This window comes from Sceloporus occidentalis, unplaced genomic scaffold (assembly GCF_023333645.1).
Source record: "Sceloporus occidentalis isolate IW3139 unplaced genomic scaffold, rSceOcc1.0.p SCAF_4, whole genome shotgun sequence".
Classification (NCBI taxonomy): Eukaryota; Metazoa; Chordata; class Lepidosauria; order Squamata; family Phrynosomatidae; genus Sceloporus; species Sceloporus occidentalis.
This window is the reverse complement of record NW_028316984.1, coordinates 195,265,062-195,288,984: the sequence shown is the minus strand read 5'-3', so window position 1 is coordinate 195,288,984 and position 23,923 is coordinate 195,265,062. Positions and strand designations below refer to the sequence as shown.

Sequence of the window (23,923 nt, the reverse complement as noted above, 5' to 3'; positions counted from 1 at the left end):
TATTTATGTTCTATATAAACAACTATATGTATGTATATAGGTATATAGATAGTAATACAAGTATTGATTGCTCTTTTTTTTAGTTAAGACTGTTGAAAAAATAATAAAATATTAAATGTCCCAAAAAATTATAATACGTTGTCTTGCATGAGCCAGTGTGATGTAGTGGATTGAGAGATGGACTATTAGTCTAGGCAAAAGGGTTTGAATCCCTGCTCAGCCATGGAAAACACCCCGGGTGACTTTCAGCCAAAGCATACTCTCAATAAAAACCCATGATAGAGACGCCTTAGGATTGCCATAAGTCCGAAATGATTTGAAGGCACACAACAGCAATGAATGAGGTCAGACTCTCCCTGCCCCACCTCTTCTTTGGGTTAACTGACTTCAAGTCAGCTGCAGCATATGGTGATCCTATGAATGGGACCCTATGAAAGGGAGCCAGTGGGGTGTAGTGGTTTGAGCATTGGATTCCAGAGACCAGGGTTCAAATCCTAGCACAGCCATGGAAACCCACTGGGTGGCCTTGGGCCAGTCACACTGTCTGAGCCTCAGAGGATGGCAATGGCAAAACCCTCCTGACGAAACTTGCCAAGAAAACCACATGATAGGTTTGTCCTGGGGTCACCATAAATCGGAAACGAAGGTACACAACAACAAATGAACGGGACATCTGTTCAGGTCTTGCAGACTCAGGGCTGCAGCTTCCTCGACTGAGTCTATTCACCTTCTAGCTTACCTAGCATCATTACCAAGCATACATGGCTTGGGCCCAAGTTACTTGAAGGACCGCATCTCCCCATATAATCCGCCCCGCACTCTCAGAACAACCGGGAAGAACTTGCTCAAAGTCCCTACTTCAAGATATGTTACTACTTCTCAGAGGGCCTTTTCAGTAACGGCCCCCAAGCGTTGGAATAGTCTTCTCGAGGAGCTCCGTCTCATTACCTCCCTTGAACTGTTTAAAAAGAGACTTAAAACCTTTCTCTTTAACCAAGCATTTCCTCATGTACACTGAAGTTATGTTCGATCCCCTTCTCCCTCTCACTTACATACACCTATGAATTGGATTTAAATTGTATATTGTAATTAATGTAATGTGGTTTTAATTTTATGTTGTTTTAATAATTTTACTATGTACACCGCTTTGATCACTGCGGAAAAGCGGTATAGAAATAAATTTTATATTATTATTATTATTATTATTATTATTGTTGTTGTTGTCTTTTCTAGAGAGTCATGCCTTTTCATAATATGATTGAAGGTTCTCAACACCACTTACTAAGAAGATCCTACTCTGACTAGCAGCTGTTCTTTGGAGTTTTCTCCTGAGGCCTTCCCTATCATCTGCTCTGAGGTTTGAAAAAGTTTCAGATTTCCCCAGCCATCAAGGCCACAAACTCTGTTTGCTGATGGGATTCTGGGAATTGTAATTCAAAAAAATGTTATTTTTCAAGTGGTAAAATTGCAATTGGAGAAGCCAGGGGTTAAACGTGGGACATTCTGTACCTATTTTATGACCTAATTGATTCTTCATAGGAATATTTTTTGAAAAACAAAACCTTTTCCATATCAAGTTCTCCAAAGCACTTATCTCACTTTGAAATTCTTAGCACCATGTAAATTTCTGTGCCTCTGCAAAAGGCAACTAATCACAAGGAAGAAGGATCAGGCAGCATAAATCATGATGACTGCTGTATCCCATAGTGAAATACATGTTACGGCAAGAGTAGAAGAGTACTTTCTATGGAACAGTTATCTTTGGCAGCACACCCCTAGTCAACACCCCATGACCCCTGGCTCTTTGACACAATGCGAATAAAAACATCGGCAGAATAGTCAAAAGGAAAGCCTGCAAATGTATTAGCCGTTCACTTTTTGTGTACTCTTGACTATTTTCCTCACTCCATAAAATTCCCTTGCATATTTTATTCATTAGTTTATGCTGCATTATTTATATCTCACCTCTGAGCAGGAGATTTTGCAAAGCGGTTTACAATAACTTCAGGGTTACAAAGCAATATCACTAAACAGCTGTCTCCTAAAAGTAATCGCACTGGAAGTATAAAGAACACAGCAGGTGCTGTTAAAACTACAGTGACCACCAACTTCACCCATGTTATCCACAATGGAATAAGGTTTTTTGTGTGTTTTTATTTCTTCTTCTAAGGCTACTATCCTAAACATGCTTACCAAGGCATTAAGTACAGTAGTTAAAAATTAAGTAACCTAGTGGAGCTTAGTTACTAATAAATATGCTTTGGATCCTCTATTGTGCTTTGGATCCAAATACAGCTGGTCATGTGAGTGAGCAGGACAAGCATTTTTCTTCCCTTCTGGTGTGTTTAATCACAGCTCCCATCATCCCCTGACATCCATGGGGCTCATAGGAGCTGGAGACCAAATTCCAAATTATCTAGGGGGGCAAGAAAATGGCAGAAACAGGCATTTTGAAAACACTCAAAGTGCATAGCAAGATATGGAGTGTTCGTTTACATATTTTTGAACTGTCAGAGGTGGAACAAAGTAACTGACCCCATTATTCTGAAGACAGTATGTCTGTCAATTGTATTTACATTCAAGCAAATGGACTTTAGGGGAGGTGGTTATGGTATAAGTTCTAGAGGTAATAGGACAGGGCACTTCAGCATTCAGTGGAATAATGTCCCTACATATTCCTTCAATATATCGCTAATATTAAAAGTGGAACAAATGAAATAAACAAGTCATTATGATTCTGTCAGTTCTTCCAAATGAACAGCAATCCAGACACAAGGAGGAAACACCAGGAATGACACACACAAAGAACCCTTTCCTTTTCTGAGGCTTCCACATAAAAGTAAAGGATTTTCTAAAACATTTGCTTTGGAAGAAATTCTAAAAAGAGAGTAAGAGAAACCGATTTCCTCTTCTCCCACTGTAATCTCTTTTGACAATATATTTTCCACAATCCATTTAGGCTTGTTGTTTTTTTAATGAGAAAGAAGAATGCAATCATTGTTTTTAATGTAGCCCACAGAACTACGATGGATAGGGAAACAAAGCAGTGGAAGTAGATCCTGACGCTGTGGAATCCATCCCTCTTTATCTGTAGCCATTTCTAAGCTTGGATGTTGTCATGTTTCATGACACAAGGGAAAATTCAGCAGATATTTCCCCTCCCCGCCTCCACACTTTGCACTTATTCTTCCTCGGGGAAATCTACCTTTTCGCACTCACAAATGTACAATCCATTCCTTGCCATCTGCCTTTTGGTTTCAACGTTAAGCCACGTCTTTATCCCTTCAGCTTTCTTTTAAAACAATACAAACAACATTTATTTTTGCAATCTGTAGCAAGCAGCAGGTTGACTGGGCAGCTTGCATGTCAGTTGGATGCTATACAGCTTGTGCAACACTCTGCACACCAGCTGAACTATTCCTGCATACCGGTGCACTAGAATTTAGGATTCATTTACTAACCAGAAACAACACAGTAATGGGACAATCCCCAACCTCCATCAAAATGTCTGTGTTGTGTCTACACCTGACAGTTAATATTCTTCCACAAGACAGAGACAGATGAGCTAGCTGCAAACACCCAAAGGCAAAGTCCCTGCTGTGCAGCCTATGCAGAATAATGTCCAAGAGATCAGAGAGGGAGGAGAATCCAGCCATATGATGCAGCTCCCAGGCAACTAGTGGGTTTATTCTACTGCACAGAGCCATTATCATTATCATCATCATTAGTAGTAGTAGTATTTTATGCTTTATTTATATAATACTGTAGATTTACACAGTGCTGTACATACAATCAGTAAAATAGATAAAAATAAACCTGTCTATGGTGGTCCTTCTACGAAATAAAGTGGTGTAGTAGTTTGAATGTTGGACCAGGACACTGGGAAACCACAGTACGAATCCCTTTTTCAGCCATGGAAATCCACTGGGTGACCTTGGGCAAGTCCTGCTCTCTCAGCCTTAGGGGAAAGCAATGGCAAACCCACTCTGAACAAATCATGCCAAAAAACATCCCATGATAGATTCACTTTGTTGTTGTTGTTGTTGTTGTTGTTGTGTGCCTTCAAGTCATTTCTGACTTACCGGCCACCCAAAGGCAAACCTATCATAGGGCTTTCTTGGCAGAATTTGTTCACAGCGAGGTTGCCCTTACCTTTCTCTGAGGCTGAGAGAGTGTGGCTTGACCCAATGGGTTTCCATGGCCAAGCAGGCGTTTGAATTCTGGTCTCCCAGTGTCCTACTCCAGCATTCAAACCACTAAGACACGCTGGCTCTCCAAGCTCACCTTAGGGTTGCCATAAGCCGGAAAAAAGTTGAAAGCACACAACTTCATCAACAACAGCAACATATAAATATCACCCATCTCTTTTTAAAAAATACAACAACTATGATTATTTCCTCTTCTCAGCCACTCCTCAAATTGTTTCGCACAAGTTTAATCCAGTACTGCAAGATTGCGTAACGCGATGGGGACATAGATAAATCTGTTCCTTGGCAAGTGGGAATTAAAACTAGAGCGGGCAACTTCTTCTCACACAGGAGACAAAGAGGGTGGAAAAATCCAGCAATTTCTCCTTTCTTTCACCCCTAAGCCACCCCTCACCCACCTCATCTCTGCCCAAAACCTCTGGATTTCTCAGACAGTGTAGGTAACCATGCAAGAAAGGCCTTGAAGATACTAGACTTCAAGAGAGTCTGCATACCTCTAAACTTTAGAAACCTTAACAGAACCAGAGACGAATACACCAATATCTGGAATGGGTTTCATGTTTAAAAGGAACTACCTGTTTCTTGGCGGAGGCCGGAGGGAGTATTCCCCACAAAGCACTGCCTGGGAACAAGGTGTCCCAAAGGAAACCACCATTCGGCCGAATAATATATATAATGCCATCCATGTACATGGCGCTTTAAAAACAGTTGCAGAATAAAACATTTATATACTAAAATATACTAAATATACAATACAAATATACTAAAATGCAATGCAAAACATTTATATACTAAAATACAATAAAAATATATTAAAATACAATGGGGGGGGGGAGCCCACACTCACAGACATAACGCATAACAGGCAGAAGAGACAATCGCATATACTAAAGCTATCAATCATAGAAAACATGGAGCTAAGCCTCTCTTCTTCTCCCTCTTTCTCCCCCGTCTATGAATCCCAGCTGGACTTAACCAAGGGGACTTATTTGGGTGCAAATCCTAGAATGACTTCTCACCAGCCAGAAGATTTATTATGGAGAGGGGGGTTTGGAAAGATAGAACCAACAACCCAGAGACATTCACTCTGATACATTTGTGGCCGACATGGAGGAAGAAAGGCCATGACAGTTCCCTTCCATCAAATCAACATTCCACAGGGCCTTTATATTCATGCCGCCACCATTGAAAAATCCATGTCTAGAGTATCCATTTCCCAGCGCAAAGAGGCAGGAGAAAGCAAGCAGGGTCCTCCTTTTCCAGGACATGTCCTCCCTTCCCACCTTCTGCTCCAGGAGGAATCCCCCAAATGTCCTCCATTTTGAGCCTGACTCAGAAGCAAGGCATTTATATTTCTAAGAGTGTTTCTAGCTTTTGTTTGGTAATATCCTACATGTTTTCTGGGAATCTCCTACATTTTGCAGGGCCTTCTCTTCCTTGGCAAGGAAGCAATGAGTTTATATTTCTAGGAGTGTGGTTTGCTTCCATTTGGCTGGGTCCTCCACTTTGTTCTGGGGGCCTCCTAGGTTTTGCCGTGCCTTGTCCTCCTTGGGTCCTTCTATGGGAGGAAGGCAGGAGATGAATAAAGGAAAGAAAGAGCCTAGATTTTTCTTGGACTCTCCTACATTTGGGGGGGACATCTGGCCACACTGGCTGGCCAGGAAGCAAGGAAGGTCTCTTCCTAGGGGAGTCTGCTTAGGTCCTCCATATGTTTTTTCTCCTAGGGGTGTCCTACATTTTGTGAGACAAAAGATGAGGACCCTTTTGCCCATTGGGTGGCCATGAAGCAAAGAATTTCTATCCCTAGGAGAGAGACTCTTGGAAGCTTGGATTTGGTCAGCTCCTCCATCTATCCTTTTCCCCTGGGGGTGTCCTACATTAAAAGGATGGCCCTGAAGCCATGGCCCTCTCTCCCCAGGAGGCTCTCCCTCCCTCCCTGCCTCCATCCTCGGGGGCCACCAGGGCGGGGGTTACCTGGGGCGGCGGTTGCCATGGCGACGGGCGGGGATGCAGCCGGGGATGCTGGGCCTTCTTGCCATCGGGGGCCCAGCCCCTTCTCCTCCTCCTGCTCTGCTCCATCGCCCACCCAGTGCTGCCCGGAGCCGGGGCGGTCCAGTGGGGAAGACATCCAGGCCAGAGACGGAAGGAAGGATGATGGCAGCAGCAGGAGAGAAGAAGGGAGGGATGGAGGGATGGCTGGCGGGTGGGTGGGAAGGAAGAGATGCTCCAAAGATGCTCTCCAGGCGGCGGGGAGGCTGGCTGGCTCTTCTTGCAGCCGCTCCGATGGTGCCTCCTCTCTCTCTCTCTCTCTCTCTCTCTCTCTCTGGCTCCTTCTGACGCAGCTCCTCCTGCTGCCCCTTCTTCGGAGGCTGGCGTCCCCCTGTGGCTGGCATCTCGCAGGGCAGCCTCCAAAGGTGGGCATTGCCTCCCTCCCTCAGACTCGGACTGGGAATGGAAGAACTGGACCAGAGGCTGAAGAGCCAAGCCAGGCCGCATCCCAGCCTTTTAGGAGCACATGCTTTGTATTCATGTACACTTTTTATAGTATTGTTTTAACTTTGTTAGAGTCACATTTTACTGATTTTATAATCTTTGTTTGTGGTTTTAGGTTGTGTGCCAAAGGCAGGCTTCTGTTTCTGCTTTGGATTGTGGTTTTCTCTCCTTCGTAAAGCACTATGTAAAGCCCATGGCACTAGACACATAAATGATACACGTGTCCCCCCACATTCGCTGGGGTCAGGGGCACAGGATCCCCAGGAATATGGGAAACCCGCAAATAACAAAAACACACCTCTCTAGGAATCTCTAGGTCCTCCAGGGAAACTCTGTGGACAACCTCCAACAGACACTGACCATAGAGTTGCAATGGAGGAGCTACAAATACCTAGTAGAGTATTCTCTCTAGGAACTTCTAGGTCTTTCCGTGCAACTTTTAGTTAAAGTTGACCATAGAGTTGCACTGGAGGACCTAGATATTCCTAGAGAGAACATATCAATCAAGTCCGTGAATAATCAAAGCTACAAATATCAAAGCAGCAAATATGGAGGGATGAGTGTAATAATAATAATAACCACTGAGTGAGACAGAATCGTTCAGGCCATTACATTCCCAGTCTATGGATGTGAGAGCTGGACAGTGAAAGAAGCAGACAGAAAGAATATCAACTCATTTGAAATGTGGTGCTTAGGATCCCATGGACAGCCAAGAAGACAAGCAAATGGGTTCTTGAACAGGTCAGACCAGGGCTCTCCTTGGAAGCAAAGATGATCATTGTGAAGTCAAAGGCTTTCATGGCCGGCATTCATCGCTTTTTGTGGGTTTTTGGGGCTATGTGGCCATGTTTTAGAAGAGTTTATTCCTGACGTTTCACCAGCATCTGTGGCTGCACCTCCTACAAGATGCTAGCAAAACTTCAGGGATAAACTCTTCTAGAACATGGCCACATAGCCCACAAAAACCCACAAAAAACTAAAGATGATCAAGTGAGACTGTCATACTTTGGCCACATCATGAGAAGGCACAGATCGCTAGAAAAAACACCAATGCTAGGAAAGGTAGAGGGTAAAAGGAAGAGAGGAAGGCCACAAACCAGATGGATAGACTCGAACCGGGGGGTTGTGGACAAGGGCTTGCAGGATCTGGGCAAGGCAGTGGAGCATAGGGATTCTGGGAGATGTCTCATCCATGGGTTCGCCATGAGTCAGAACTGATCTGAGAGCAGCTAACAACAACTCAGGCCTCAGAAGAGTGGGACTTGGACAAAAGAACTACACAAGGGAGATTGGAAAGAGAAACAGCAGGATTTCTTATTCTAAAGATGAGCAGGGCTTCAACAGGATCGTAGAATCCTAGAATCATATAGGAGTTTATCACACTGGGGCTAATTGCAGCATTAAAGAGAGATTAACACACATTTAAAGCACCCCACAAATAAAGCAACCATGGCAAGTAATTGCACAAATGATTATCACACATGATCGCACAGATAAAGCGATATCGGATATGCATTGTTGCTGAAATCCCAAAAATAAAAAGCTGTACATGAATGCTTCTTTGTGGCCACTTTCATGGCAGGTTTGGTGCAATGTAGCATGAAATTGTTTCGCATTATGACACAGTTTTTCCCCGGGATATTCACAGGATAAACTCCCAATCTCCTTCGTTTGATAAACTCCTAGGATTCTATGATTCTATGGAGTTTATCATACAAAAGCGATCGGGAGTTTATCCCGTGAATATCCCAGGAAAAATCATGTATTTACGTGAGATGATTTTACACGATGTTGCACAAAACCTGCCAATAAAGCGGTCGCAAAGAAGCACTAATCTTTTTACTTTCAAGATTTCAGCGACAATGCATTCGTCCCAACCACTTCGGCTCCTTTTCGTCACCCAGCCAAAGAGCAATCGATTCTTCAAGCCACTGTTCAACAATCTTGCAGCAACAGTAAATGATGTTACTGACTACTTTGACTACAGGAAGGAAATCACTCAAATGAAGCGTGATCACGGCTTGGTTGGAACCATCTTCCCCAGGCTGCAGCGGACAGGTCAATTAAGATGCTGTTTTGTTTTGGAAAGCTAACAGGGCTGACTTTTATTCCTCTAATAGCTGTCCTCACTGGAACACAGGAAACGTACCAGAGTAGCAAATGGGGAAGGCGGATGGATTTTACTTGGCCGTCATGAATTTGTAAAAGAGGAGCAGTTCTACCTTCTTATCTTACCTTGATTGCATTCCTCACCTGTGGATCAGCTCACAGGCTCAAGCCATCTTACATGGTTCTGAACAGGAGAGTTTTCCATTTGTTCCTGCTGTTGTGATCATTATATATGTACAATTAAACACCTGTGATTATTATATATGTACAAGTAAACTCCAGTTTGTGGTGATCTTCTTCTATGGGTTTCTTTTTTCAGAGGGGAGTTACCATTCCTCTGAAGCTGAGAGAGTGTAACTTGCCCCAGAACCATGACTTGGAATGCCAGCCATGAAGGAACTAGGTGAGATCCTCAAGTATAAATCATTAAATACTAATGTTAGAATCATTCAGACCATAGTATTTCTGATTTCTCTGTACGGTTCTGAAAGCTAGGAGTGAAGAAAGATGACAGGGAAAGAAGCAATTCGCCTGAAATGTGGTGCTGGAGAAGAGGCTGCAGATACCATGGACTGCCAAAAAGACAAATAAATGAATCTGAGAGCAAACCAAGCCTGAATTCTCACTAGAAGCCATGATGACTAAATTGAAACTGTCATACTTTTTGACATATTATGAGATGATGTGACTCATTGGAAAATAGGATAATGCTTGCTGAAATGGAAGTCAATAGGAAGAGAGGGGAAACACATTGACGTGGATTGCTTCAATCTAGACACCACACCTTTGCGTTTACAAGACTTGAGCAGGGCAGTTGATGACTGGAGATCTTGGATGGAATCACCATAACTCATAGTTGACTGGATGGGATAAAGAAGATGAAATTGCAAAAGATTTGATGATAAAGTGGGCCCAGAACATTCAACGTACTATTGAATTGAATAAATGGGGAAAAGTATGGAAGACAACAATGAAATATAGTTCTTGTCAAAATATGTGAGAAAACCTCTATAAAATGCATTTTTGGGTGGTATCTTACCCTGGGTAAAATATCCAACATATCCAAAACAAACAAAAAACAGGAAACAACTGTTGGAAATGTGAGAAAGCAATTGTTGTTGTTAACTCCCCTTGAGTAGACCTTGATTCATGGCTACCCTGTGGTTAAGACGTCTCCAAGACCTCCTCTCTTCTATTGCTCTGCTCAAGTCTTGCAGATTCGAGACTCTCTTCTTCTTCTTTTTCTTCTTCTTCTATTTATTTATATTCCAACCTTTTCCCAAAACTGGGACTCAGAGCAGCTCACGTTAAAAAACAGTACAATTAAAAGCATACAAAAATAGTTCATTAAAATAGAATTAAATTATCACTATACTAAAACAAGCCACATAATAAAAGAATAAAATACAATTAAAAAGATAAAAATGTTAAAAAATACTTTAAAACAATACAACAACCCCCCATTGAATCTAGCCATCAGGTGCGTGGTTCCTCTCTTTCTTCTACCCTCAAACTTTCCAAGCATTATTGTCTTTTCTAATGAGTCTTTCCTTTTCATGATGTGGCCAAACTATGACAGCCTCAATTTAGACAACATGGCACTTTTCTATCACTCTTGGTGGACATGTGTAAGAGCAAAGAATTATTGGAAATCAGTTCATCAAATGATTGAGAAAATCTTAACATTGAAAAGTCAAATGAAACCTGCAATGTTTTTGTTTGGGATGATAGATGAGGAAATCAACAGTAAAAATGCAAAGTTTATTGTTTATATGCCAGCGGCAGCTAGGCAGTATATGCTCAAATGTGGAAAAACAATAGAGTACCAACAGTTCAGGATCGGATAACAACATTAATTAATTAGTGTTCATTAATAGGGATTGCAGAAATGGGCAAATTAACTTGCCTCCTGAAAGGGAAAAGTGTAGGAAGATTTTAAAATGATTGGGAACATGACACAATCTATCTAAATGATTTATGAGGGGAGAGAGTCTGCAACTACTGGATTTACAGATATTAAAGGTTTTTAATCTAAATATTTCTGATATGTAAATGTAAATGTAAATAAATATTTCTGATATGTAAACGTCTTTCAAAATTTATGACAGAATCAGATTTATGCATATGATAAGGGAATATAAAACTGCATAAATAAATCACCAAGGCCGGCTAGGAAGGAATCCAGTGTATGAGGAGTAAAGTTGTGAATAGAAGAAGAATACGAATATAACATTATAGTTTTTGGAGTGTTATTTTAAATGTTTCTGTTTATACATCTATTTTTAATAATTAAAAAAAGGAAAATAGGATAATGTTTGCTGAAGTGGAAGTCAATAGGAAGAGAGGGAGACCACACTACAAGTGGATTGCTTCAATCAAAGATGCCATACCTCTGAATTTGCAAGACCTGAGCAGAGCACTGGATGACTGGGAATCTTGGATAGGGTCATAACCATCTTAGTACCTCCTTGGAGGTCTTTTAAGAGGGCAGTTAAGACGGATCTCTTCTGGGGAGTTTACCCACCTAATCTCTTATAGGATATATTTTTCTATCTCCTTGACCTAGATTGAAACATCTCTCTCCTTTTCGCTTTGATAGTATTGTTTTAATTGTTATCCATTTTTATATTTTATTGTATTATATTGTTGTTTTTATTGTTGTGATTTGCATTTGTGTACTGTATATTGATACTGGGGTGTAATCCCGCCTCGACCCACCTGGAAGAGGCGGGAAAATATAAATAAAATTATTGTTGTTATTATTATTATTATTATTATTATTATTCATAGTTGACTTGATGCCAAATAACAACAGCAACATGTATGATGAATTTCCCTCTTCTATAAATCTGTTGATGATGCAAAAAATTCATCCTCTTTTTCACATAATCACATTTTTGTTACCATAATAGTAGCCATATGGTGTGGCATATCCACACTGCATAGTTATACCAATTTTTGACACCACTTCCATTGACTTGACTCCAGTGTCTGCAATTCTGGACTTGTAGTTTGGCCAAAGTCAAATGCTTGGAATTCCCTGCTAGACCACTGTGTAGGCCACTTTCCTAGATAACTTGATTGAATCCTTCAACCCTCCCTTGTCAGGGTACTTTGGAAACTGTAGGTCAAGAGAGTTCATTAGAGCTCTCTAGCAAAAGGTTTCTAACCACCTCACTCAACTACAGATCCCAGGATGCCATAAGATGAAGCCGTGACAATTAAAGTGGCATCAAAATGCTATAATTGTATACCATGGATTCACTAACATACTGCGGTGGTTTTGATTTATTACTAGTACTAGTAAAGGGGGAGTAAATTCCAGTAGCTTTTTCTTTTGGTGAAGGTAGACCCCAGAATACCAGGAAGGCTTACACTCTTTTTAAACAAACAAATAAATAAAATATCATGTTATTTTCTCTTGATGGTATGTTATGGCCAATATAAACCCTATAATCTTGAATTTTATTTTACAAGTTATTTAAATATTTATGCTTTTCATAGCAGCATAAAGAAAGGGATTTGGCAGATCTGCATGAGAATCATTTAAAACATGAAGAACGTTTTCAATTTGTACTATTCCATTATCTTCTTTTTTCCCTTTCCCTTCCAGTTGTACATAGATGCTAATGACTTAAAATGTTATCTCACACGGAAATGGGATTGCTATTCAGTAAACCACAAAAATATCAACCTTTCTTCCTCCCACATTAAAATAACAGCAATATGCATTGACGGGATAACTTAATGGGTTTGGTATACCAGTGGAATGAGCTCAGGGGAATGTACGAAGCTGAGGAGATAGTCATTGCAGGTTGTGCTGTTGTGGTTTATTAGGGTAACTGAGCTAGGGTTGCCAACTTTTTTTCTGGCAAGGCCCCAACGCTTTCAGTGGCTGCCAGCAATAAGGAAATAATAGCAAAGGAAGCATTTTCCATTACTGTATGTTTCTTCATATAAATCATAAAATCCTAGAGTTGGAAGAGACCCCAAGGGCCATCTAGTTTAACCTTATTCTACCATGCAGGAATACACAATCAAAGTGCTCACAACAGAGGGCCATCCAGCCTCTGTTTAAAAACTTCCAAGAAGGAGACTCCACCATGCTCTATGGTTTGGGAGTTGGACTATGACTCTGGAGACAGGGTTCGACTCTCAGCTCAGCCATGAAACCCTCTGGATGTCCTTGGGCAAGTCACACCCTCTCGGCCTCAGGGAAAAGCAAAGGCAAACCTCTGAACAAACCTTGTTAAGAAAACCCTATTATAGGTTTTCCTTAGGGTCCCCATAATTTGGAAATGACCTGAAGGCACAGAACACACACACAACCATAATCCCACAAGAGTAATAGCCCACCATTCAGTCCATAAAGAAGCTTCCTCCATCCTCAATATGACATCCCTTGTCCTGCTAGATCACCAATTCTTCTGCTGTTTGTATCATTGCTTCTCACACTTTGGTCCTCCAGAAGCCCCCATCAGCATGGCAGTAAAGTGTTATAGGAGATGAAATCTAAAACATCTGGAGGACCAAAACTGAGAACTATTGGTTTTCATCATCATTAATCCAAGGATGAGATTTTAATATGAGGGCCAGTGTGGTATAGAGGTTTCAACGCTGGACTAGGACTCTGGAAACCGCGATTTGAACCCCCGGCCAGCCATGGAAAGTCACTCAGTGACCTTGGGCAAGTCACATTCTCTCAGCCTCAGAGGAAAACAAAGGCAAATCTTTGAACAAATCTTGTCAAGAAAACCCTGCGAGAGGTTTGACCTTGTCGCAAATCACTTGGCAGCACACAACAATGAGATTTTAATAATGTTTAATAATAAACAAAGGGTTCAGTATTCTGTATTCTCTGACTGAATGTTTAAGCAAATGAAACAAGGAGTTATTGTGTCACACTGAAAAACCATCTTATATATCAAAGGTCTGTTCTGGCAAAGCACAGCTTGTTTGTACAGCATTTCATGCCTTCCAACATTTCACAGATGGAAAATGGGACACAAGTGGCCAAGCAACATCAGAGTGTGGTCAAGATGGGAAAAGTTATCCGTGAGGAGGAACAAGGAGAGAATGCAGCAGTTTGCTTTTCCCTGAGCCTCCTAGAGTCTCACTCCTGGGAAAAGGCAGGATATAATTAAATTAAGTAAACCACACATAGTAGTTTGAGTGTTGGATTGCAACTCTGGAGACCATAGCTCTATTCTCTGCTCAGCCATGGAAACGCACTGGGCCAGTCACACTCTCTCAATCTCAGGGAAAGGCTGAAGAAGGTTTGCCAAGAAAACCCCATGATAGGGCCGCCTTAGGGTCGCCATAAGTCAGAAATGGCTTGAAAGCACACAACAATAACAAAACCAGAGAGTGCACTACAATCACATAATTAAAGATTAAACAAAAGACTGGTTTGTTAAATGTTTTAGCATAAACACATCAGGCTGGTGATCAGGAAAGTCTTTAACTGGAAATGGAAACACCCAGCATCAGGAGCCAACCTGATCCCAATAGAGAAACTATTTCTTACAGTAGGTGCCATAACAAAGAAGGCTCTCTTTCAAATTATGGCCAAATGAACTTCCTTAGGCTATGATGTTGTGGTTTCCAACACAGTGTGTGTAGACCAGGGCTTGTCTACACAAAGGAAAATGCTGTCTCCTAAAAACTAGGTATGCATTAAGTGCACAATGCAGCAGCAGCAAATTCCAAAGATCAGTATACATCCCTAGAAGAAAAAGTGAATATATTATATGCTTCTTGGTTACATTTGTTACATTTCTCTACCCAGTTTCAAAACTGAATTAAAGACTATATTGTTTAGAGAAGCATTCCCAGAGGTGAGCCCCTCTCTGACCCAGGAAGCCTCCTTTTAAGCATCCATTAAGAAGCCAAGCCCTTCCTCCAGTCAATCTGCCTTGGTCCAGGCCTCGGAGGTGGAGAAGATCTGCTGGACCTGATCCCATTCCCCACCACCACTCCCCTCTCCTTTTGTGTCGTGTCTTCTTAGATTGTAAGCCTGAGGGCAGGGAACCATAAAAGATTTTATGTACAGCGCTGTGTAAATTTACAGCGCTTTATAAATAAAGGTTAATAATAATAATAATAATTTGTGTAAGGCAAATAAGGAAGGAAGAGAACATGATGGAAACTGGCAGCAGACAATACCACACTACACTGTTATAATGCTATTATTCCACTTTCACTGTTTTGGTTGCCTCTGTGGCATTCTGGGGTTTGTAGTCTAGTGGGGCCTAAAAGCTCTCTGACTGAAAAGTCTAAATGCATTTCCCTAAATTGCAAATTCAGGAGGCAGATGTAGCAGTAGTAGAATAACAGCACTATAACAGTGTAATGTATGAACTATATAAAGAAAGTAGGAAAGTGATATTCTCGAGAGGCGGGATAATAAATTATTATTATTATTATTATTATTATTATTATTATTATCATCATCTCTTTCACACACTCGAATAATACAGTTGGCCCTCTTTATCCACGGATTTTTTTATCCATGGAGTCACACATCCATGGCTTGAAAATATTTTAAAAAGTATAAATTTCAAATAACAAATTTTAATTTTCCATTTTATATAAGGGACCCCATTTTGCTATGCCATTATATTTAATGGGACTTGAACATCCACGGATTTTGTTATCCGCGGGGGAACCTGGAACCAAACCTCAGCCGATAACAGGAACCCACTGTATAAGAATTTGAAGGCACCAAATCAAATGGATAGGCACAGATTCAAGGATGAAAAAGGGAAGAATCCCCCCCACACACACACACACAATTGATACTAGCTTGGGCAGCTTCTACATTGCAGAATTGATGCAGTTTGACACTGCTTTAACTGCCATGGCTCAATGCTATGGAATTCTGGAATTTGTCATTTGGTGAGATATTTAGCCTTTTCTGTCGGAAACTCTGTTGCTACAACAAACTACAGTTCCATAGCATTGGACCATGGCAGTTAATGCGGTGTGAAACTGGATTATTTCTGCAGTGCAGATGCAGCCCAAGTCTCTACCCTGAATGAGAGGCTGTACCTTCCAAAATATTCTGTGAGCAGCCTGAGAGAAAATAACAAAACATCTTAGGAAAATTTAGAGATTAACAAGTTTTATTCCATATAAACATTTGCAGACTCCAGTCCACCCATTAGATGCACCTTAAGAGAACTTAGAGCAAGAACCTAGAATCAAAATATTGTGGCAGACAGGCAACTGATTTAGATGGCTTTTTTAAAAAAAGAGGAGGAAGTTACATAGCACAGTTTTAGATATTAGTTCCATACTGCAACAGCATACACCTGAAAGCCAGATGTTGGACAACATTTTAACATCTTGCTTCGAGTTTCCAAAAGCACTGAATAAATAAATAAATAGTGTCAGAAATTTGGCGGCTAATTTGCCAGCTTCTGCTCCTGTGCATTCAAAAGCAATGCTTAGCTTGATCTGCCGATATTAGGCTTTGTTTTCTCTCCACACTATTAAAATGTGAAGATCTGGTGCTGTAAAATGCATAAATGTAGACCAGACTGGAGGGGGGTGGTAACAATTATTTCTTCTGTGTTACCATACTTAAGATATTTTTGTCTGTTCCAAGATTGTAATTCTTATGTTTAAATGCCTCCATCATTATAGGAAATGGTTTTGCCATTGCTGCTGCTTTTATTTTTAATCTTTACTGTATTGAAAAGTACAGAAAACATTACTCTGGAGAAGGTGGTCATTTTCATTCTTTGGGAACATCCTGTTCCAATTTCTCTGAGCATCCCATACATCCAATGTGGCAAATTCATTCTCCAACTATGGAACCTTATGCAACCACAATATCCCAAGGTCGGCAGAAATACAAATATTCAGGGGGAGATTTGCTAATCCCAACAGCCGAAGCATGTTCTGGCCACTGAATGCTGGTTAACTGTTTGGCAGGAATGGAAAGTAATAGGATATTTTGGGGAAAAGTGGCTGGCAGGCAGAACAGAAGTATCTTCTTCTCTTGCATTTCATACCTTCCAACTGGTAGGACAGCACTAGTTAAATGTTCTGCCATTCCACCTTCTCAACTACTATGGAGTTTATCAGACAAGGGAAATTTGGAAGTATAATCCAATGGCAATCCGAATGCAATCACGGGGTTTCACGTTATTGCACGATAGACTACCACACACAATTTTGGGCAATGGGAAATCAGTCTGAACCCAATAATGGGGTTTCACGTTATCGCGTGATAGACTACCACATGCAATTTCGAGCAATGGCAAGCTATTTTCAGGCAATGAGAAGTCAGTTCGAATGCAATTCGAATTCAAGTAAATTCACTGAACTAGCGAATTCACGTGAATCCGTTCTGGCTCCACTTTCTTTTCATTCCAAATTAAGAGAAATTCCTCCTGTGTGAATGTCCTGGTTTCTCTTCCCTTCTCTATGGAACTGGGTATGTTTAGCCTGGAGAAGTAACAGTTAAGAGGTGATATGACAGCCCTGTTTAAGTATTTGAAGGGGTGTCATATTGAGGATGGAGCAAACTTGTTTTCTTCTTCTCCAAAGGATGGAACCTGGAGCAATGGATGCAAGCTACAGGAAAGGGGATTCCAGCTCAACATTAGTAGGAACTTCCTGGCAGCATGAGCTGTTTGACAATGGAACACACTTCCTCAGAGAGTTGCGGAGTCTCCTTCTTTGGAGGTCTTTAAACAGCAGCTGTTGGGGGTGCTTTCATTGTGTATTCCTGTATGTCAGGGGATTGGACATGATGGCCCTTGGAATCTCTTCCATCTCTATGATTTCATGGTTCATCTTAATTTATAGTGAGAGTTCATGCTTCCTCTCTCCTTGCTATGGAAGGTTTTGCCCATTACATTCTGTGGGTTATATTTCTGTAAGCCTGAGAGGTGATCTCTTAGGTAGAAATGTTGTTCTTTACTTCTCATGCTTCTGGGCTTCCTCCCAAACACTCACTGCTGCCTGAGGCATCCATTTATTATTGTGGCATGCATTTATTATTGATTGCATTTAATGTACCCAAGCTCCATCCTCTCCATACCTTTAGATCTATAACACTTAAAAGAATATAATTAAAAACACATACACACAAAAATGGTCTTGTATAATTGGTTATATTTTTAAAAAGCAGCTGCAGTAAAGGCATAGAGAGAACAGATTGTCTGCTGTCCCAAAATCACTTCCAAAATAGTGATTTTGGAGTGAAAGTCCACAGCCCCACCCACTGGCAGATAGTGGCTTCCAGGTCAGTGAGGCTGTTGTTGTTGTTGTTGTTGTTGTTGTTGTTGTTAACTGTTATCAAGACAAACTCTTGTCATAACAACCCTGTGAATGAGACACCTAAAAAAAAAACCCTGTGCTCAACTATTCTGCTCAGGTCCTGCAGACTCAGGCCTAAGGTCTCCCTGGTTGAGTCTATCTACAGTCGGTCCTCTATATCCACAGATTTTTTTATCCACGGATTCAAGCATCCTTGGCTTCAAAATATTTTTAAAATATATCAATCCCAAAAGCTAACCTTGATTTTGCCATTTTATATAAGGGGTACCATTTTACTATAGCACTTAGCAATAGCACTGTGATGTCCTGTCTTTATCTTAACTCAATAACTAGACTTCATAGATGAACCAGAAAGAGTTTATTGGAATAGATCAGCACAGGGAGACATTGTCTGTTCAGACTGAGGATCTTACAGCAAAACCGATAGTATAACTCCTCCCAGTCACACATTCCATTCCTATACCAACCAGCCTTGGGTACCCATCTCTACCTCCTCCCCTGCACTCCCAAGTCTGGAGATCCTTCACCACCTGCATGGCACTAACTATCAATACACTAACATTCTATACTAATATGGCAGAGTGACCCAAAACAGGGGACCCTGACAAGCAGTTACATTTCTATACTACTTTATAGTGCTAAGCACTCTCTGAGTGGTTTACAATGTGTTAGCCAGTTGCCCCCAACAAGCTGGGTACTCATTTTACCAACCTGAGAAAGGATGGAAGGCTGAGTCAACCTGGAGTCCTGTGGGTTTGAATTCACAACGTTTTGGCTGCATTTAACCACTGTGCCATCAGGTCTCCATACTATGCCATTATATTTAATGGGACTTGAGCACCCACAGATTTTGGTATACAAACAGCAGCAGATACCAAGGGCCCACTGTATCTGGAATATGGTCTTCCTCTCTTTCTATGTCTTCCAACTTTCCTCTATACTAGTAAGTCATACCTTCTCATGATGCGGCCAAAATACGACAACCTCAGTTTGATCATTTTGGCTTCCAGGGAGAGCTCAGGCATGATCTGTTCTAGGACCCATTTGTTTGTCTTTTTGGCAATCTGTGGTATCCTCAGCACTCTTCTCAGTGAGGCAGTTTATCCTAAACTCTGGGTCAAAACCTAGGGGCTATTCCAGATGCTGAACCTATTTTGGGGATAAGATTTAGCACCTTGGATAGCTCTTTAGAGTTCAGGCTTAAACCCAGAGCACATTTGCCACCCAACTGACAAGTAAGTCACCAGCCACCCCTGGCTTCCTCTAATGGGTTAATATTTCCACTGCTAGTGTTAACATATGTTCTTTCTGACATGATTTATATAGAAGTAATATATGGGCTAAAAATGTTTCCATCTCTGATCTGAGCCCTTTATTCCTTTTAGTTCTGAAGACGAGAACTTGAAAGTCCCACCTGTTCCCAAGAGTAGGATGTCAATGGGCTTGGCAGAATCCTAAATTTGTTGAGTTTTTTTAAAAAGATAATTCAAGGTATGGTGAACCGCTCTGTGGAATTGGGACCAATTTTCCCCCAAATATTCTGCGGTGGTATGTTCCACTCAGCACTTTAGGCTCCCAAATAAAAGCCTTCGGGGAGGTGTTTGGAGTTTCAAGGGGTGATAAAAAACCAGATCCTCAGAACAAGGCATAGGCAAATCCCCTCTGAACAAATCTTGCCAAGAAAACTCCATCATAGGGTCAACTTTGTGATAGGGTCACCCATGTCTTGAAGGCACACAATAATGATGACAACAGGCAAAAGGACTAAATGTACACTGTAGTATTTTAGACATATTGTGAGAAGACAGGACCCATTGGAAAAGATAGCAAAGCTTGGTAAGACAGAAGGGAGTCGGAAAAGAAGAAGACTACATTCCAGATAGATAGGCTCAGTCAAGTAAGCCATGGGCCTAAATCTGCAAGATCTAAGCAGGACTGTTGATAACAGCAACAGTTGGAGTCTCTCATTCATAGGCTCACCTTAAGCTGAAGTCAACTTGATGGCACTTAATAACAACCAAGAGGGAAATCAAGTGGGAAAGAGAATGGAATACAATAGCATGGAGGAAGGCATGTCTAGCTGACTGAGGCACTAAAAAGGACCACTTCGTACTGCAACATTTTGTTATAATATGAATCCCAAGTGTTATAAATCCCTACTAGCTCTCTTCCCTTAGTTTTAATGCTAGTGCAGGGAGGCTGTCAAATATGTTCCTTCAAGTTGTTTCTGACTTATGGCAATCCTCTCATGGGGTTTTCTTGACAAGTTTCTTCAGAGAGGTTTGTCATTGCCATCCTCTGAGGCTGAGAGAGTGTGACTTGTCCAAGCTCACCCAGTGGGATTACATGGCCGTGCCAGGATTTGAACCCTGGCTCAAACCACCACATTAAGCTGGCTCTCCCAGGGGCCATACCAGCTGCTAAAGATGTATGTGTGCTTGTATACAACTGTGACTTAAAAGCCACCTGTCGACTTGTGGTGAATGACATAGGGAACATGCTTTACTCTTACATTTCATCTTTCATAAGGAATACTTTTACTCTTAGGCAAGGGATGCTCAGAGGTGGTTTTGCCACTTCCTTCCTCTGAAGTAGAGCCTAAAATGGCCCAAAGCAGGACATCAAAAGTGGCTGAAAATCCCCTTCTCCTTTTGAAATGAAAGAGTGGTTTTTTAATGTTAGACCAGGCAAGGGGGGCTGGAGCCTCTTTGGAAGGTGAGCTGCAGCCCCTGGGGATTTTGGAAAAGGCAGTCCGCCTCTTCTTGGGTGGAAGAGAAAGGACTCCGGAGGGGCTTCCCTTTGTCCACCTCCTTGCTAGACAAAGTATTGGTTATGAACTTGCCTTGCAAGTCGTTTCTGACTCACGGCGACCCTAAACAGAACCTACCATGGGGTTTTCTTGGCAAGATTTGCTGAGAGGAGGTTTGCCATCGTCGCCTTCCCTTGAGGCTGAGAGAGTGTGACTTGCCCAAGGTTGCACAGTGGGTTTCATGGCCCAGCTGGGAATCAAATCCTGGTCTCCAAAGTCGTAGTCTAACGCTCAAACCACAAGGGTCCAAAACACACTGCGGCTCAGTGCTAGAGAATCCTGGGAACTGTAGTTTTGTGAGGCATTTAGGCTTCTCTGTCAGAGAGAGCTCTGGTGCCACAATAAACTACAATTCCCAGGATTCCCTAGCACTGAGCCAGGGCCGTTAAAGCATCCTCAAAGTGGATTATGTCTCGCTGGCTCTGCTGATAAATTACAGGAGCATAATGACAGGCTGTAATGGTCAGATATAAGGACCTTCCTAGCTGCATCTCCAGCTGTTGAAAATGGCATCTTGAACAGCTGGGAACAAACGCAGCAGGTGAGCGATGCTGACCCCTGGCGGCAGCTCAGAGGCAGGCAGTGGCAGGAAAGGCTTTGTGTTGGCGAAAGCCCTCTGCAACCCTCGTGTTGTTCAACAGCAGTGCTATTGTGCAAATGGACACACACTTGGATTTGCAGCCAGATACACAGATAGCTTTCTCTGGCTCTACTCCATACACTTCTATGCCACCAGCCTCTGAAGATGCCTTTCTTTCAGCGAGGGCGAGGAGGACATCTGGCCACCCGAAAACAGGTCACTCTGGCTGCATCCGCACTGCAGAAATAAATACAGATTGACACCGCTTTAACTGCCATGGCTCAGTGCTATGGAATTCTGGGAGTTTTGTGAGGCATTTGTGAGGCCTTCTCTGTCAGAAAGAGAGCTCTGGTGCCACAACAAACTACAAATCCCAGCATTCAACAGTTTGGAGCCATGGCAGTCAAAGCGGTGTCAAACTGGAACATTTCTGCAGTGCGGACGCAGCCTTCACGCAACCTTTAAAAAAAATTGTGAGGACCATTATGTCGTCATCACGTTCGGGCTACTCTGATTGGACGAAAGCGACCGGGCCGGGTTGAATGAAAGCCACGCCCACCACTCCTTTCCATATTCGGCTCAGTGTCGCGTGCCACCCCTCTGCCTAATCTGATTGGCTGCTGCTGGGCAGGGGGCGGGCCGAGGCGGTTTCCTAGGCGACGGAGGAGGCTAAATGCTTTGCAGAGGGCTAGGCCTCACCTTTTAAACTCCAGGTATGTCCAGGGAAGAGGAGGGGTTGCTAGGCAACAGGTTTTAAGTTCTCTCCCCTCAGAGGCCTTGATTGCTTTCCTTACTGACCCCCCAGTTTTTCCTTTCCTAAACAGCAGGGTTCCTGGGGTGCATCTACACTGCAGAAATAACGCAGTTTGATCCCATTTTTAAATGCCATGGCTCCATCCTGCACAGAATCCTGGGATTTGTAGTTTGACCAGGTCCCTAGCCTTCTCTGCAAAAGAGCTGGTGATGCCTCACAAAACCCTGGGATTTGTAGTTTGAGAGGGTCTTTAGCCTTGGGATCTGGAGTTGGACAAAGCCTTTACCCTTCTCTGGCCAAAGAGGGCTGGTGCCTCACAAAATCCCTGGGATTTGTAGTTCGAGAAGGTCTTTAGCCTTCTCTACAGATCCCTAGGTTTTGTGAGGAACCAGTCCGCTTTTGGCAGAGAAGGCTAGAGATCTTGTCAAACTACAAATCCCAGGATTCTGTGCAAGGTGGAGCCATCATGGCAGTTAAAGCGGGATCAAAGTGCATTGTTTTTGCAATGTAGAGGAGGAACCCTTTCCTTTTTCTCCTCCTTTTGATTGTTTTGGGTGTTGGCCTGGGATGCTGGGAGCTGTAGTACAAAACAAGGGCTTTCCCACCTCACACAGGGGGCATTCCTCCCTTTCCCTTCCCACAGGTGGACAGGTGTCCCTGCCGCAAAGGAGGACGAGGCCCCACAAAATGTAGGACGTTCAAGGGAAAACAAGCAGGGACACGACCAAATAAGAGCTGAAAGACACTGCTTCTCGATCATGCTCAGAATGGAGGACATTTTGAAATTCCTCCTGGTGAGAAGAAGAACCAAGGAATAGAAGACATGTCCTGGAAAAGGAGGACACTTTTTCAAAGTGCTTGCAGTTTGGTTCCGCTTTAAGTGCTGCAACTCCATTGTATGGATTCCTGGGATGTGTAGCTTCACAAGGTCTTTTGCCTTCTTCTTCTTCTCTGCCAAAGGGTGCTTGGGGCGTCGCAAAACTACAGATCCCAGGAATCCGTAGGATGGAGCTCCTACAGCACTTAAAGCACATACATGCAGGCTGCGTCTGCACTGCAGAAATAATCCAGGTTGACACCACTTTTAACTGGCATGGTTCAAAGCTATGGATTTCTGGGAACTGTAGCTTTGTGAGACATTTACCCTTCCTTGTCAGAAAGTTCAAACAAACTACACCTCCCAGAATCCCATAAGAATGAGCCATGAGCCAGTGTCAACCTGGATTATTTTTGCAATGTGGACACAGTCAAAATGGTGTCAAACTGCATTATTTCCTTCAGTGTAGATGCACCCAGAGTCTCTTAACTGGGATTAATCAATTTAGTTGCTTTTTCCTGTTTGGAATTGGGGGTAATAGTGGTCAGGGATAGATTTATTGCTGCTTTGTTGCATGCCATTTCTCTTTTGGAAGGGGGTGCATTCCAGGATTTTTAAACGTTGATTCGCCAACCCTTCACAGACTGAATAATCCAAAAAATAATGAACCTCTCATGGAGGAAAAGTGGCAGAAGAGCATGGAATGAATCACGGTTCTAGTCTTTGTGAGTGATTCTGACCATAGAACCGCTGTCTTTTGTTTTGGAACAAAGCTTTCTTTTGGACTGGAAGTTCGTAGAGGAATGCAGAGATAATGAAGTTCTTGCCAGGTCTGTCTTCAGTTCTCATACACTGCAGATAT

The 23,923-nt window shown here is 42.3% G+C and overlaps 1 protein-coding gene across 3 annotated transcripts in view; it reads right to left on the bottom strand.

Moving 5' to 3' along the window:
- The window catches only part of RTN1 (reticulon 1), a 182,469-nt gene extending 175,942 nt beyond the window's left edge, over positions 1-6,527 (bottom strand). The window contains exon 1 of one of the 3 annotated variants that reach the window (XR_016281043.1): positions 6,183-6,527. Coding sequence is in view for 2 of the 3 variants with exons in the window: in XM_089522793.1 (XP_089378919.1) it covers positions 6,183-6,336 (154 nt within the window). In the remaining variant the exon portion in view is untranslated. The remainder of the gene's footprint in view (positions 1-6,182) is intronic. The other 2 variants (XM_089522793.1, XM_089522794.1) reach the window with 2 other exon arrangements.
- Positions 6,528-23,923: the final 17,396 nt, after the last annotated feature.